Genomic DNA, 15878 nt, shown 5'->3' on the forward strand with positions numbered 1-15878 from the left:
ATGACCTATACTCACTAGGAAAAAACACCCTATCAGTTTAAAATTATTTAATATAAAAGTGATGGTAGGTAGAAAGGGCTACCCTTGTCAAAAGGTAGTGACAGAAAAAATTGCCTTCTAATCTATATTTCTAAAAACCTAATTCTTATACTCAGAAAGACAGTTTTTGGAGTACTGCATACTAATCCATGTCACATATACAGTCAGTGTTTCCTCTTAATGGAACCATTGTTTATCTCTCAATACCATAGGGCATAACTCCGAAATTTTTATTAGGGGGAGAAAAAAACACACCAAACTTCAAAAATTGCTTTAGATCTTGTTTCACTGTTTTCCCTTCAATTTATTTTTAAACCAACAATAAGAGAGAATAATAAAATATCTGACACTGCTCTTGTGATTAAAAAACAAAATTTTCCCCCTTTAGAGAGGCTTTAGTAAGAATCTACTTTCTGAGAAAGTCTTAAAAGTCACTTACCCATCTGAGTAAAGATGGAGATTATACTGGATTGCCACTTATGAGATAAAATCACATTAATCTTCCACTAAATCTTCCTTTCTAGTTCCTTACAAGGTAGTGAAGTACTGAAAGAGGAAAATTCCTCACACGGACAAAGATCTGATGAGAGAGACTTTAGCAGAATCCTTCCGCTGCCAGTATAATGTTGCTCAATTTATTTCCTTCAGTAAGAACAGTGATGAAAATACACACAGAGCCCTTCTCTATTTGTGAACAATCACATATGCTCCTTTCCAAAAGATATTCATCCAAAATAGTTTCCCATTTCAAAGTCTGAAAATACTGCAAAATGGAAGTGCTATAAAATGACAGTGAAGAATTATAAGCAGCCAACTCATTATTCAATCAGGAATTTGGCACAATCATAAAGCATGTACCGTCTATTTTAATGGATCTTAATTCCTCTGCTATCAACTGAAAATCCAAATTGCAGAATGAACAATGAATAGTGCCAAAATCTGGTAATTTTCTCAATTTTTCTGCCTGAAAATACTCTTACAAAGCAAGGAAGCACATAAAGTAACATTCTTGACATGTGAGATTTGTACATTCTATAAACTATTATGTAAATGTCTGTATGCTATAATGCTAGCATTTATCCATTTCCAGGGAAGGTAAACAATAATGCCTCCTTATATGTGCATTGTAATCGGAGCAAAATGTGTAACTTCCCCAAAAAGTGAAGTAACTTCATTGTTTCTTTCAGAAGAGCAATGTTTTTTAAATTAAATCTTTATTGTTGAAAAGTATTACATATGTCCCCCTTTTCCTCCCAGTAACTTCTTCTAGCCTGCCCCTGTCCTCTATCCCAGGCCTTCACCACCCTATTGTCTGTGTCCATGGGTTATGCATATATGCATACAAGTTCTTTGGTTGATCTCTTCAACCCATCCCAGAAGAGCAATATTTGAGAATAAAATGTTACCTATCTAGACTTTTTAATCTGTTTCAAGTAAGGCAAGCTTTCTAGTCACATGGTATTTACCTCTAAAAATTGTCTATTATTAAGTACAAAACACCAAATTATTGAAACTATAGGCTGAAAGGAGCTTTCTTTTTTATCTGCTGGCACTTTCTATCAATTATCATCTTTATTTATTCTAAGATAATTCAATATAATTCACTGTGTGACTATCTAAAGCATTTCTTAAAACAAATTAAAGGCCAATTTTTACTGGCTTATGTAAAGAGGAAGGAAAATTTCATTCCTTGCTTTTCATTAGCAAAAGTAGTTCTCTCTGTTACTATCAGGGCATATAAAATTGTAACAAAAATGACATCAGATTGCACCAATTATTTATGTTTAAATTCAACGTTTCAACTGTAATAAAATTATAAACCTAAGATTTTGATACACTTGTACATTTTTTGCATTAATGAAACCTAGATATATTTACATGGGAGTATTTGAAATGTGAAAAACCAGATGGAGCACTCAGAAATGCTTAAAATATGTCTTCCTCTACTCCAAAGACCATATAACAACATTAAATCTGTGTTCCACGGAGTGGAGATACTGTGCAGGGGCAGAATTGGCCAACATAGACTGAATGTAACCTAATTGAGATATTTTATTAAAAATATATACAAATCAGACTAGTTTTATAAATTGTATAATTATTTTTGAAATATAATTTTTATGTTTATTTTGCTATAAAATATTAAGGCAATAACGATAAATTAAAAAAATGTCATTCAAAACTTGAACAAGAGATAATCTGAACTATACCTTTAATGCTAAAGCTTTTGGGGGAGAATAGTCAATCTGGACAAAGATAAAAAGTAAATAAAAATAAAAGTACTTACCACAAAGAATAAATTATAATACAAAGTAAAAATACTAGAATTAAAAAATTATTCATTAAGGAGAATTTGAAGTAACAAGAAAATATAATCTATTATGGATTAGCTTCCCATCTTTCTAGGTATTCAGAGGCAAAACCATAATGCTTTCCAAGTAGCTCTTTTATTTCTCAACTAGAGACCCGGTGCACGAAATTCATACATGGTGTGTGTGTGTGTCCCTCAGCCCAGCCTGCACCCTCTCCAATCTGGGATCCCTGAAGGGATGTCCAACTGCCCGTTTACAGCCGATCCCAGTGGGACATCCCTCTCACAATCCAGGACTGCTGGCTCCCAACCGCTTGCCTGTCTGCCTGCCTGATTGCCCCTAACCGCTTCTGCCTGCCAGCCTGATCGACGCCTAATTGCTCCCCTCCTGACCCGATTGCCCCCAACTGCCCTCCCCTGCCAGCCTGGTCGCCCCCAACTGCCGTCCCCTGCAGGCCTGGTCCCTCCCAACTTCCTTCCTCTGCAGGCCTGGGTCCCCCCAACTGCCTTCCCTTGCAGGCCTGGTCACCCCCAACTGCCCTCCCCTGCAGGCCTGATCACCCTCAAGTGCCCTCCCCTGCAGGCCTGGTCCCTCCCAACTGCCCTCCCCTGCTGGCCTGATCGCCCACAACTGCCCTCCCCTGCTGGCCATCTTGTGTCCACATGGGGGCGGCCATCTTGTGTATTGGAGTGATGGTCAATTTGCATATCACCTCTTTATTATATAGGATACCTGTAGTATCTTAAATTTTTTCTTGGTAATTCATCTTAGTTTATTTTTTTTGTTTTATTTTTAATTGAATTTATTGGAGTGACATTGGTTAATAAAATTATATAGGTTTATCCTTGACCTTTAAGTGACGCTTTTAGTGTAAGAACACATTTGGACTCTAGTGCTGATTGCTCAGATATTTATCCTAACACTTACCTTCAAGCCTCCTTTATTTAATCATTCTACTTTTAAATATACTGCTACCATACCATTATTTTAGCAAACACATAGCATAATACTATCTATCCCCAAAGTTGTAGTAAATTAGGAGCACTTAAGGATTTCAACTCTCAGTGCTCATTTATACTTTAACCCCACCAAAGTGACTTGCCACAAGTTCAAGAGTGTTCATTCCAGAACTATGCTTCTTTGTAAACTCTCCCCTGCACCCAGGAGTAAGACCATCAATATTAAGGGGCCCATGACCAATTCTTGATGGGAGAAGCAATCTAAATGATAAGTAACTGAAGCTACTTGAAAATTATAAAAATTATCCTTGTTAACTGTTAGATTAGTTGAGAAGTCCATAGAGCTGACCTTCTTAAAAGTGGGAAACTTAGAAAGAATGAGTGTCTCAGAAAGTAAAACTGGGCGCATGAGAACGGTAAATATGTGGGTAAATATAACTTTTTTTTGCTTATCTTAAATTTCTTTAAAACATTCATAGTGATCCTTTTGGGATAGTTGGAAGATAGGACTCTTCACTACATTCCATTTGAGTACCTTATAAAGTCAACAATAAATATCGAGTACTCGATAGGTAAAATCCTATTGCCTTATCAGATCCTCCCTCCACTCTGCTCTGGAGAACTGCAGGATACTCTATGATAGGTAACATTAGGAAACTCCATTGTTGTCCTAACCGGTTTGGCTCAGTGGATAGAGCGTCGTCCTGTGGACTGAAGGGTCCCACATTCAATTCCGGTCAAGGGCATGTACCTTGGTTGTGGGCACATCCCCAGTGGGGGTGTGCAGGAGGCAGCTAATAAACGTTTCTCTCTTGTCGATGTTTCTAACTCTCTATCCCTCTCCCTTCATCTTGTAAAATATATTTTAAAAGAAAAGAAAAAAAAACTCCATTGCCCTCAAGATTCTAGTCCAATATAATTGAGGTATTAAAGAATTCCAGGAGTTTGGAGAAAGCAAGAAGAAGGTGAAGTATATTCCCTTAACTAGGTCCTATTAGAAAATGTTGAAGTAAGAATTTTTCACAAACCACTGTAGTTCAAACAATGAATCAAATGCCTAAAGAAATGCAAGAATTTCCACACTGATACACTGAACTAAATAAATAAAATTACTCTGCATTACCTCGTCTTTTAAAACTCTTGAAAAATATATCCCTTTTTTAAGAAGAGAGAAAAAAAAGGAAATTCTTTTACTAAATATATTATGCTATACTAAATTATAATACTTAATTTAAGCTATAGATTAGGTAATATTATAAAACAAAGTAGGGCCTGATAGCACCACATTCTAAGAATTGATCAAGTTTAACTACTTATATGTAATTTCTAAATGTCTGGGCCATTAATATTCAGCTGTTTATTTTAATTTCAACAAATTTCTTAAGAAAAATTAAATATTGCTTCAATTCATAACAAACCATCTTACTCAAAAATAACTCAAGAAAACATAACATTAAATAAAAGGCAAAGTCATTAGAAGCCATCAACCCACGTATATTTCTTACCTTGGCTTAAAATTGTATAACACTCTTTAAACCAAGTCGTAGGTGTATAATTACTTAAAAAAAAATAGCAGCTGCACTTAAAGGGATAATTTTATAACATTACCATTTCACATAGGACTGGGTAAAAAAATTACAAATATAACACAATAAAATATGAAAATTATATGTGACATATAAAGATCAATTATGCAGTAGAATTTTAAATATAAGTATATATGTGTGGGTTTGTTTTTGTTGTTTTGTTTTGTTACCTGTTTTGCAATTTCTCTTAAACAGGCTACTCCTTGTTCAAAATTAGGGAAAGCTACTGAGCCATACTTTTGATATTCAGGGATTGGTCTGATTTTTATTGTAGCTTCTGTTATCACACCAAGAGTTCCTGAAAAAGAAGGGGGAATAATCCAATATGTCACATGCCAATTTTCTAAATCATATTTAAATCTATTTTATCTATTTATTCAATTAATTTATTCTATTATTCATATTTAAATCTATTTAATCTATTCTGTGGGAATTCTAGAAAAACTAAGCAAATTTTCTAATTTCTAAGAAGTTTATAGAATACATTTTTCTTGGTTATATATAAATTTTAAAACATTTTTAAGGTTACCTTTCTCCAAGAAGGGTATTTTTAAATAGTTTTATGCCCGACGGGCATAGCTCAGTGGTTGAGCGTCAATCTATGACACCAGGAGGGCATGGTTCAATTCCGGTCAGGGTACATGCCCGGGGTTGTGGGCTCAATCCCCATGTGGGGCATGCAGGAGGCAGCCTATCAATGATTCTCTTATCATTGATGTTTCTATCTCTTTCTCCCTCTCCCTTCCTCTCTCAAATCAATAAAAATTCATTTTTTAAAAGTATTACAACTTAGTAAAAGAAAAAGATATTTGAAAAGCAACAGGTTTTTGTATCTTATATGCATTCATGCCTATTTTTACTGTGAGAACAATTTATTGGGGACAAAAAGAACTTTCCATGAGCACTTAAGATGACAGAAGAAATTAGAGGGACCATTACAACTTGCCTTTTTTCTTAAGAATTCCTACAAGGAAAAGACAAAGGCAAAGGAGATGCCCTGGTATGAAACAAAAACCCCCAGATATTTAATAGACAAAACTTATCATAAATATATAGCACAAGAGGACCACCAATGAAACAAATATTCTTTTCTTTCTTACATGGAGGAGTGGGGGACAAATCAGAGAAAAATAAACAAGTTAAATGTAACTACATGATCTATATATCTATACTACAATATCTGAAGAGACATGGCTTAAAACAATTGTATTCACAAGCCAAGCTTTTCAAATCAGTGGTTTCTGATGTACTAATGATAAAAATTATTAATACTATTAGTAAACTGTGAACTATAAAAAAAGAAAAAGGAGTCAACCGGTTTGGCTCAGTGGATAGAGCATCAGACTGCGGACTGAAAGGTCCCAGGTTTGATTCCGGTCAAGGGCATGTACCTTGGTTGCGGGCACATCCCCAGTAGGGAGTGTGCAGGAGGCAGCTGATCGATGTTTCTCTCTCATCGATGTTTCTAACTCTCTATCCCCTTCCCTTCCTCTCTGTAAAAAATCAATAAAATATATTTAAAAAAAGAAAAAGGGAAATTTTTGAAATTGTGGAAGTTCACTACAACACTTGAAATAAATGAAAAGTATTACAAAAATCAAAGCTCCAAATAAATTTATAATATGCCTAAAATAAAATGTCAATATATAATACAAGATTAAAAAGTACTAAGCCCATAAAAAGTAAATTATATTACATTAGATCACATATAGGGAGATTTCCTACTGAGATATCAAATGTGGCCCTATTATGACATGTAAAATCACAAAGCTCTGCAATTTTGGCCCAATTATATATATATATAAAAAGATCTATCTTGTCCATTTTAAAAGATAAGAAAAGTGATTCGATTTTCTTTTATCATCTTTTTTGAATTATAATTCACAGACCATAAAATTCACCCATTTAAAGTATAAAATTCAATATATGCAACTTCATTAACCATAATCTAAGTTGATTTTTATCACTCCAAAAAAGAAACCTATCAAACAATCATTCTCTATTTCCCACTCCCTACTCCCCTGACACACACACCACAGCCCTAGACAACCACCAATCTATTTTCCGTCTCTATAAATTTTCCTATTCTGGACATTGTATATAAATAGAATCTTAAAATATGTGGTCTTTTAACTGGCTCCTTTCACTTAGCAGGGGTGGGGAACTTTTTTCTGCCAAGGGCTATTTGAATATTTATAACATCATTCGGGGCCATTCAAAATTATCAACTTAAAAATTAGCCTGCTAAACATTTTATTAACTCACCCCTAAAGCCTTGGCATGGCCAGACCAAATTATTTCTCAGGCTTTATACAGCCCATGGGTTGGACGTTCCCCACCCCTGGTTTAATCGATCATGCTTACGTAATGAAACTCTGTAAAATAGCAGAAAATGTGGTAAAAGGTAATTGGAAGGACATAGGTAAACTTATTAGAGATGTCAGCAAAACTGTAGGTCAGTTAATTTGCCTGGGTAGGAACAGTGGGGATACTGGAAGTCCTAGGCCGTGGTCGGCAAACTGCGGCTTGGGAGCCGCATGCGGCTCTTTGGCCCCTTGAGTGTGGCTCTTCCTAAGCCTTAGGAGTACCCTAATTAAGTTAATAACAATGTACCTATCTATATAGTTTAAGTTTAAAAAATTTGGCTCTCAAAAGAAATTTCAATCGTTGTACTGTTGATATTTGGCTCTGTTGACTAATGAGTTTGCCGACCACTGAGCTAGAGCAATCAGGCAAGAATAAAAAAGGCATCAGAATTGAAAAGGAAGAAGTAATAATGTCTCTATTTGCAGATGACATGATCTTATATATAGAAAATCCTAAAGATTCAACAAAAAAGCTCTTAGAACTAATCAATAAATTCAGTAGTTACAAGATACAAAATTAACATACAAAAATTAATAGCGTTTAAATACACTACCAATGAATTTTATAAAAAACAAATAAATTGATCCCATTTACAACAGCATCTAATACAATAAAATACTTAAAAATTAATTTAACCAGGGAGGTGAAAACCACAAGACATTGATAAAAAAAAATCAAAGACACAAGTACAGTAAATAGAAAGGTATCATTCTTCCATGTTCATTTACTGGAAGAATTAATATTGTTAACACGTCAATACTAGAAAAAGCCATCTACAAGTTCAATGCAATCCCTATCAAAATTCCAATGGCATTTTTTACAGAAATTAAAAAAAACAAACCACCACTCCTAAAATTAATGGTGGTTGGAACCACAAAAGACCCTGAGCAGCCAAAGAAATCCTAAACCGGAGGTGTCACACTTACTAATTTCAAGCAATATTATAAAGCTATAGAAATCAAAACAATATGGTATGGGCACAAGAACAGGCATATAGATCAATGAAAGAGCACAGAGAACCCAGAAATAGACCCAAGCCATTACACTCAATTAATATTTGATAATGGAGGCAAGAGCATACAATGGAATAAAGACAGTCTCTTTAATAAATGTGTTAGGAAAATTGGACAGGTATATGCAAAAAAATGAAACTAGACCACCAACTCACACCAGATTCAAGAATAAACTCAAAATGGATAAAGACTTCAATGTAAGCTGTGAAACCATAAAAATCCTAAAAGAAACCATGGGCAGCAAAATCTCGACACTTCTCGTAGCAGTATGTTTGCCAATACAACTCCTAGGGCAAGGGAAACTAAGCAGAAAATAAACAAATGGGACTACATCAAAATAAAAAGCTTCTGCAAAGCAAAAGAAACTATCAACAAAATGAAAAGGAAACCCACTGCATGGGAGAACAATCTGGCAATGATACATCTGATAAAGAGTTAATATTCAAAATATATAAGGAACTCATACAACTTAACAAAAGAAAGACAAACAACTCAATTAAAAAATGACACTTCTCCAAAGGGGACATACAGTTGATCAAGAGACATATGAAAAAAATTCTCAGTCACTAATCATCAGAGAAATGCAAATTAAAATGACAATAAGGTATCATCTCACATCTGTCAGATTGGCTACCATCAACAAATCAACAAATGACAAGTGCTGGTGAGGATGTGGAGAAAAGGGAGCCATAGTACGTATACTGCTGGTAGAATGCAGATTGGTGCAGCCACTACAGAAAAGAGTGTGGAGTTTCCTCCAAAAAATTAAATACGTAACTGCCGTTTGATCCAGTGATCCCATTTCTAGGAATATATCTTAAGAAACCTGAAACACCAATCAGAAAGAATATATGCATTCCTATGTTCATAGCAGCAAAATTTACAATAGCTAAGATCTGGAAACAATCCAAGTGCCCATCAGTAGATGAGTGGATAAAAAAGCGGTGGTCATTTACACCATGGAATACTATACAGCAGTAAAAAAAAAAAAAGGATCTCTTACCCTTTGAGACAGCAGGGAGGGACCTGGAGAGTATTATGCTAAGCGAAATAAGCCAGTCAGAGAAAAACAAGTATCACATGATCTCACTCATATGTGGACTCTAATGAACAAAATAAACTGATGAACAAAATATATCCAGAGACATAGAAACATGGAACAGACTACAGAATCTCAGAGGGAAGGCAGGGTGGGTGGGAAGAACTTATATGCATATATGCATAAGCCATGGACACAGACAGTAGTGTGGTGAAGGCCTGGGGGTAAGGAGGTGATGGGTGCAGGTTAGAAGGGGTCAATGGGGGGAAAAAAGGGGACGTCATTACCAACAAGACAAACAATAACAAGTACTGGAGAGGTGTGGAAAAAGGGAACCCTCATCCACTGCTGGTGGGAATGTAGGCTGGACTAACCACTATGGAAAGCAGTCTGGCGATTCTTCAAAATAATTAAGAATAGAGCTACCATATGACCCAGCAATCACACTCCTGGGTATATATCCAAAAAAACTCTAAATCATGTATTCACAAAGATATATGCACTCCTATGTTCATTACAGCATTATTCACGGTGGCCAAGACATGGAAACAACCAGAGTGTCCTGCGATAGAGGACTAGATAAAGAGCATGTGGTATATATACACAATGGAATACTACTCAGCCATAAGAAAGGAAGAAATAGTGCCATTTGCAACAACATGGATGGACCCTGAGAACATTATGCTAAGTGAAATAAGTCAGTCAGAAAAAGCTAAGAACCTAATGATTTTGCTCATATGTGGGATATAAAACTGAAACTCATGAACACAAACAGCAGTGTTGTGGTTGCCAGAGGGAAGGAGGTAGGGAGAGAAGAGAGTCCTAATATAAGGTGACGAGAAGATTTGACTTTGGATGGTGGTCACATGATGCAATATACAGATTTTGTAACATAGAAACCCACACCTAAAACCTATATGTTCATGTTGACCAATGTCACCCCAATCAATTTAATAAAATTAATTTTTTTAAATAATTTTCAAATATGTTTTTAAGAAAATTAAACGCTTTGCCCAGGTGGTGTTGCTCAGTGGTTGAGCACCAACCCATGAACCAAGAGGTTCCTAGTTGGATTCCCAGTCAGGGCACATGCCCAGGTTGCAGACTCAATCCCTAGTAGGGGATGTGCAGGAGGCAGCTGATCATGGTAGCTCTTACACATGCATGTTTCTATCCCTCTCCCTTTCTCTTGCTAAAAATCAATAAAAACATTTTTAAAATAAAGAAAATTAAATGCTTCAATTATTATTTAATATAAAATATAAGTATTTGCTTGAAGTAAATAAAATCTTTCATAATTTGAAAATATATTTTCAGGTGACTTCAAGGCAGAGAAGAATGGCAGTCATTTGATTCTGAATCCTCTCCCTCTACTTAAGCCCCCAAAAAACGCATAAAAATCAATCTTATACTAAAAAATAACAAATTTCAAGGAAAAACAAATAAAACCACTACTCTACCTTCAGTATTACAAAGAGGCAAAAAACAAAACAAAACAAAAAAAACATTATGACCTTCAAATTACCTGTAAGTAGAGGTTTTTAAAAAATTCTAAAAGACCTTCTACAGCCTTCCAGCTGCTACAAGCTTGTAAGAGCAGAAAATAAGAGGAGGCTTAAAAGATCACAAGAGCCCTAACCAGTTTGGCTCAGTGGATAGAGCATCGGTCTGCGTACTGAAGGGTCCCAAGTTCGATTCTGGTCAAGGGCATGTACCTTGGTTGTGGGCACATCCCTAGTAGGGAGTGTGCAGGAGGCAGCTGAATCCATGTTTCTCTCTCATTGATGTTTATAGCTCTCTATCCCTCTCCCTCTCCTTTCCTCTCTGTAAAAAATTAATAAAATATATATTTTTTAAAAAGATTGCGAAAGAAAGAATATAGAGTAGCAGAGGACTTGGAGGAAGCACAGTCAAAATCAACCCCAGAATGCAAAAGTGCAACAGAAATGTCAAAATATTATACAAGGTTTGGTAATCCATAGCCCTGGCTACTGGAGGGGTTTGAAAATGGGAGGAACCAGAAATGGCAGCCTTAGCGAAATAAGGGGCATATATTCAAGGGAACATCATATTTTGAGAAGTGTGGTACTCCTTGAAGATAAAGCAGTGAAGGGAAATATTAAAATAAAAAAGAAAAATTACAAATCTCATAGAAATGAAAGAGACACAGGCATGTCATGCCTTCTCTTAACAAAACCACCATCATCCATAAAACAAGGAGCACAAAAGAGGTTTGAAGTGACCAAAAAAAACAAAATAAAACAAAGAAACACTCTCAAACTAGGAATCCTTTCCAAATAATAAACAGGAACAGAAAAGCAGACCAAAACCATAAAAGCCTATTGGAAAAAATCAGAAAATGTAAACAAAAACTTTTCTGTGGGTGAAAAGCTCCCCCTCCCAAACCAACCATGATTCTAAAAACTGTAACACATTTCAAACTGAAATATTGTCAAACAAGTATTTGGGGAGATGAAAAAATTCCTAAGTAGAAATATAAACACTAAAAACTTAAGTGGACAAAAAACAAGAAATGAAATAAGAGATGACCAAACTCAGGAAAGAAACAGAACAGCATAGATTCAAATGAAAATTTAATAAAGGGCATTGAAGAAAGATAGAAAAATAACCAAGAGAATGAAAATGAAATAAAAAAAAATAAATCAAGAAAAAAGGTCAGAGAAAGAGTGGTTGAAATGGAAAAGGAGGAAAGGAAATCAGATATATGTATAAGAAAAATAAAAACAATGGGAAAAACCCCCAAATATTTAACACTACAATCCAAAAAAAATTTTCCACAAATAAAATAAGATCTGAATTTTTACACAGAAATGGTGTACTAGGTACCAGAGCAAAATGACAGGGCAATAAACTCTTGAGTTGTAAAAGCAGTAAATTTTAACAATAATGAAACAAAAAATTCTCAGGGCCTCCAGGCAAAAAAGAGTAAACGAGTTACAAAGGCAAGAAAGCTGGCATCAGGGTTCTTTAAAACAACATACAGTGGAGCAGCATTTTCAAAAAACAAGGAAAGAAAGTGTGACCTAAGGATTATTACATCCACTCAAGCCGACCTGCAAGTATTAAGACCATAGAAAACCAGTTTAGAACATTCCAAAACTCATGTGATATACATCTGTGCCTCTCTTGAGGAATCCATTGAAGAGTAAGCTTTATTTAACCCAAAGGTGACTAGTAAGACTACAAAAAAAGAACCTATAGTAAGCCTTTAACCTATTTCATCCTACAGAAAAGGCTAAAAGGTGGGTCATGGGTTTGGTTTGGTTTTTAAAACAAGTACTTTTAACCACTTTCCAAACAGAAAAGCAAATCATTGTAGGTTACTACTAGTAAACTCCATACACAGGAAAAGAATACAAAGCATTTCGAATGCTTTGACTATTTATTATAATTTTCATTATATTGATCATGTTAGAGCATTTAAAATGAGAAGCTGCTTGTTAAAATAAACTACAAGAAATTCATAACACCAAACAAGACAAAAACATTAAAGTGGTTAGTCACATGTGTAACTTAGTAAGATAGGGGGAAAATGGGACTTTTTAATGATAATGCTTTCAAGATTGTCCTCAAATGATTTAACTGCAACAAAAGAAAAATATTATTAAAGCTCAAGGAAAAGTTTATGATTCACAGTTAAGGCAGGAGGTTATTATTTAGATAGTTGAAAATAGCAAATAAAAATACATTTTATAAAAGAATATGATTTCACATAAAATTACTTACTCAATCATGCTATCTCCTAGCCTATATTAGGATGAGTTTACATCCACATACATACAGACATGGGGATTAGGGACCATAAATACACTTGTAAAGGTCATTAATGCCAAAGTAATAAAGTTACAACAATAGTGATAAATTTAACATTTACTGAGTACTTACTGCATGCTTATAAACTGCTTAGCATAATCTCATTTAATCCTCACAAAAAGCTTAAGATTTTTACTTTATTATCCTCATATTATAGCTAAGGTCACTGGGAATAGAAAATTACCTAATTTACACGAAGTTACAGAAACGTAAGTATTGAAATCCATATCTAATAGATTTCACAGTTCATGCTCTTAAATCATTATGGCATTCTTCATGCACATTTGTAAGAAAATTTCATTTAAATACAGTAATTTACCCTAGCATATATGTTTTTATACATATTATATTAATGAGTTTGTCTTTCTTAAATTTATTCAATAATTAACTAGAAGGAGGCAGTCCAATTTTTTAGATAAAGTTCAAAGTATTTTAAAAGGTGTAAAGACCATATTATCTCTAACCCCTATAACCTTTACCACTCTGCCCTTCATCCTGCTGCCCCCTCTACCCTACAATTAAATCTTATGTTCCCATTCTACTGAAAAACTGAGAGTTTCATAAAGCAGACGTGGTTCTTTCTTACTTCCAAGCCTGCCCACATGCAGTTTTCTCTGCAGGACAATTCTCTCCCACCTTATCCCTCAACCCTGTCTGAAATTACTTTCTCCTTATTAACCCTACAGGACCACTTTGAGCATGGCTTCTCTTGGGAAGTCTTCCTAATACCCATTCATGTGACCTTTTGCCTATATTTTCCAGTGTTTACTTCTATTCAAGAATTTATTGAACTGTATTATTATGGTCTATTATTACCTGTGTCCTAAGTGTGCCAGCATAGTACCTAGCAACCAGAATTTTTAAAATGCTAATCAATGGGATTTAAAAAATGTCTAAAGTTGTTACTTGAAAAGATAATTTATATTTATAATTTCTGACACTTATTGTTATTCAATTTGACATCTGATGGAAAAAGTTACATACTTTTAGTTAACTTTCAGATGATGCAATAGTACAAAAAGTCCCAAAATAATAGAGAACTGTATTATTTAAAGGAATTTAACATTTTATTTTTGTCATTAAAACTGTTCTGTTTTTTCCTTAGAAGAGTATGCTGATCAGAAAAGGAAGAAGAACAAAAAAGAAAAACAAATAACAAAAACTCAGACACAGACAACAGTATGGTGGTTACCAGAGGGAAGGGGAATGGGGTAATAAAGGGTAAAGGGTGTCAATTATATGGTGATGGAAGAAGATGTGACTGTGGGCACACAATGCAATATACAGATAACGTGTCATAGATTTGTACACTTGAAACCTTATAAAATGTTATTACCCAATGTCACCCCAATAAATTAAAAATATAAAAAATAAAAATTCGAAAATTAAGAGTAAACTGGGGAGATACCTTGACAAAAGTTTGTTATTGGTTGTTATGAAAAAGACCTAAACTATTCCACTGTTCATAACTCAGTAGTTGACCTCTAGCATGTCCTAAGACACATACTAATAGTGTGTTTTTCCCTCCTTGATATTAGTGTCAAAAGTTAGAATTTACCCTAGGTTATTATAAACTGTTTTTATCCATGTGTATAGATAAATGTTTCCAAAATCTATCTTCTTTTCAGCCTGTACCACCTTCTGAAGTAAGTAATGAGTTCCTCTGCTAATTCAGAAACCCTGTTTTATCTTATTTCTCTGCAGTTAAGGAGTTTCCCTTTCTACCATTCTAAGAATTAAAAAATGAGCACATGTTCACCTTCAATTCACAGTGCCTACATAATAGTTAACTTGCAAAATAGAAGATTAGTTTTTTTCTGATTGGTATAGGAATTAAATATTTGGAATAAAATAGAGAACTACATTCTAATCTATACAACATCAAGTAGCCAAGCAAAGGATACCACTTCAGTAGTGAAAAAAATAAAAGACCAACATAAGTTTTAAAAGTATATGAATCAACAGAATTTTAAATTCCTCTTAAACAAAGCAAATAGCAATAACAGGTATAATTATAGAAAGACAAGTCATGAAACAATACTTTATCAGCTGTTTCCCCCTAATTATTCAGACATTAAAGAATGTTATAATATAAAATGTTAAAGCAAACTATTTTAATCCTAACAACTACTTTTCTTAATATTATTAAAAACTCTAAAAGAAAAATCAAATAAAACCAAAAAGACCAAGCTGTCTCTAAAACTATAAAAAAGTAAAATGTAAAAGGAAATTTAATAAGATGTCCTCTTAATAAAAACTTTATGAAGTACTCAAGTAATGAAACTTAAAAAATATCACTATTATTTAAATATATATGTCTTTCTTTCAAATATCTGATATCACAATATCACAGATTCTCACAAATCTGAGTCAGTAACATGTATTTTTTCATAATAAATTTGCAGTTATATTTACCTTCAGATCCCATGATGAAGTGATGGATATCAGGGCCTGTTGACATACGAGGTCCTTGACAGCTTTTTTCTATTATACCTCTAGGTGTTACCATTTTTATATGAACCACCTGTTTAATACAATGCATGATGTAAATTCTAGACATTTGTCAGTGACTGTTGTGTGTGTACACACATCCAGATATTTATATAAAACACTACTTTTTAAATATTGGGTTAGGTAATAAATGTTGCTGCCCTTCAGAATTCTAATATCTTTTAGTAATTATTAAACTAAAAATAAATTTTATAAACTTTAAAAGAGGGACAAATCAA

The 15878-nt window shown here is 34.2% G+C and overlaps 1 protein-coding gene across 4 annotated transcripts in view; it reads right to left on the minus strand.

The window, feature by feature from the left end:
* AGPS (alkylglycerone phosphate synthase) overlaps nt 1-15878 on the minus strand; it is a 134753-nt gene that overhangs the window by 51889 nt on the left and 66986 nt on the right. For all 4 annotated transcript variants that reach the window (XM_036319243.1, XM_036319246.1, XM_036319244.1 and 1 more), the window contains exons 10-11: nt 15565-15673; nt 5067-5194 (exon numbers count right to left, since the gene is read on the minus strand). In XM_036319243.1, coding sequence (XP_036175136.1) covers nt 5067-5194; nt 15565-15673 — 237 coding nt within the window. The remainder of the gene's footprint in view (nt 1-5066; nt 5195-15564; nt 15674-15878) is intronic.

Source organism: Myotis myotis, unplaced genomic scaffold (assembly GCF_014108235.1).
Source record: "Myotis myotis isolate mMyoMyo1 unplaced genomic scaffold, mMyoMyo1.p scaffold_m19_p_8, whole genome shotgun sequence".
Classification (NCBI taxonomy): Eukaryota; Metazoa; Chordata; class Mammalia; order Chiroptera; family Vespertilionidae; genus Myotis; species Myotis myotis.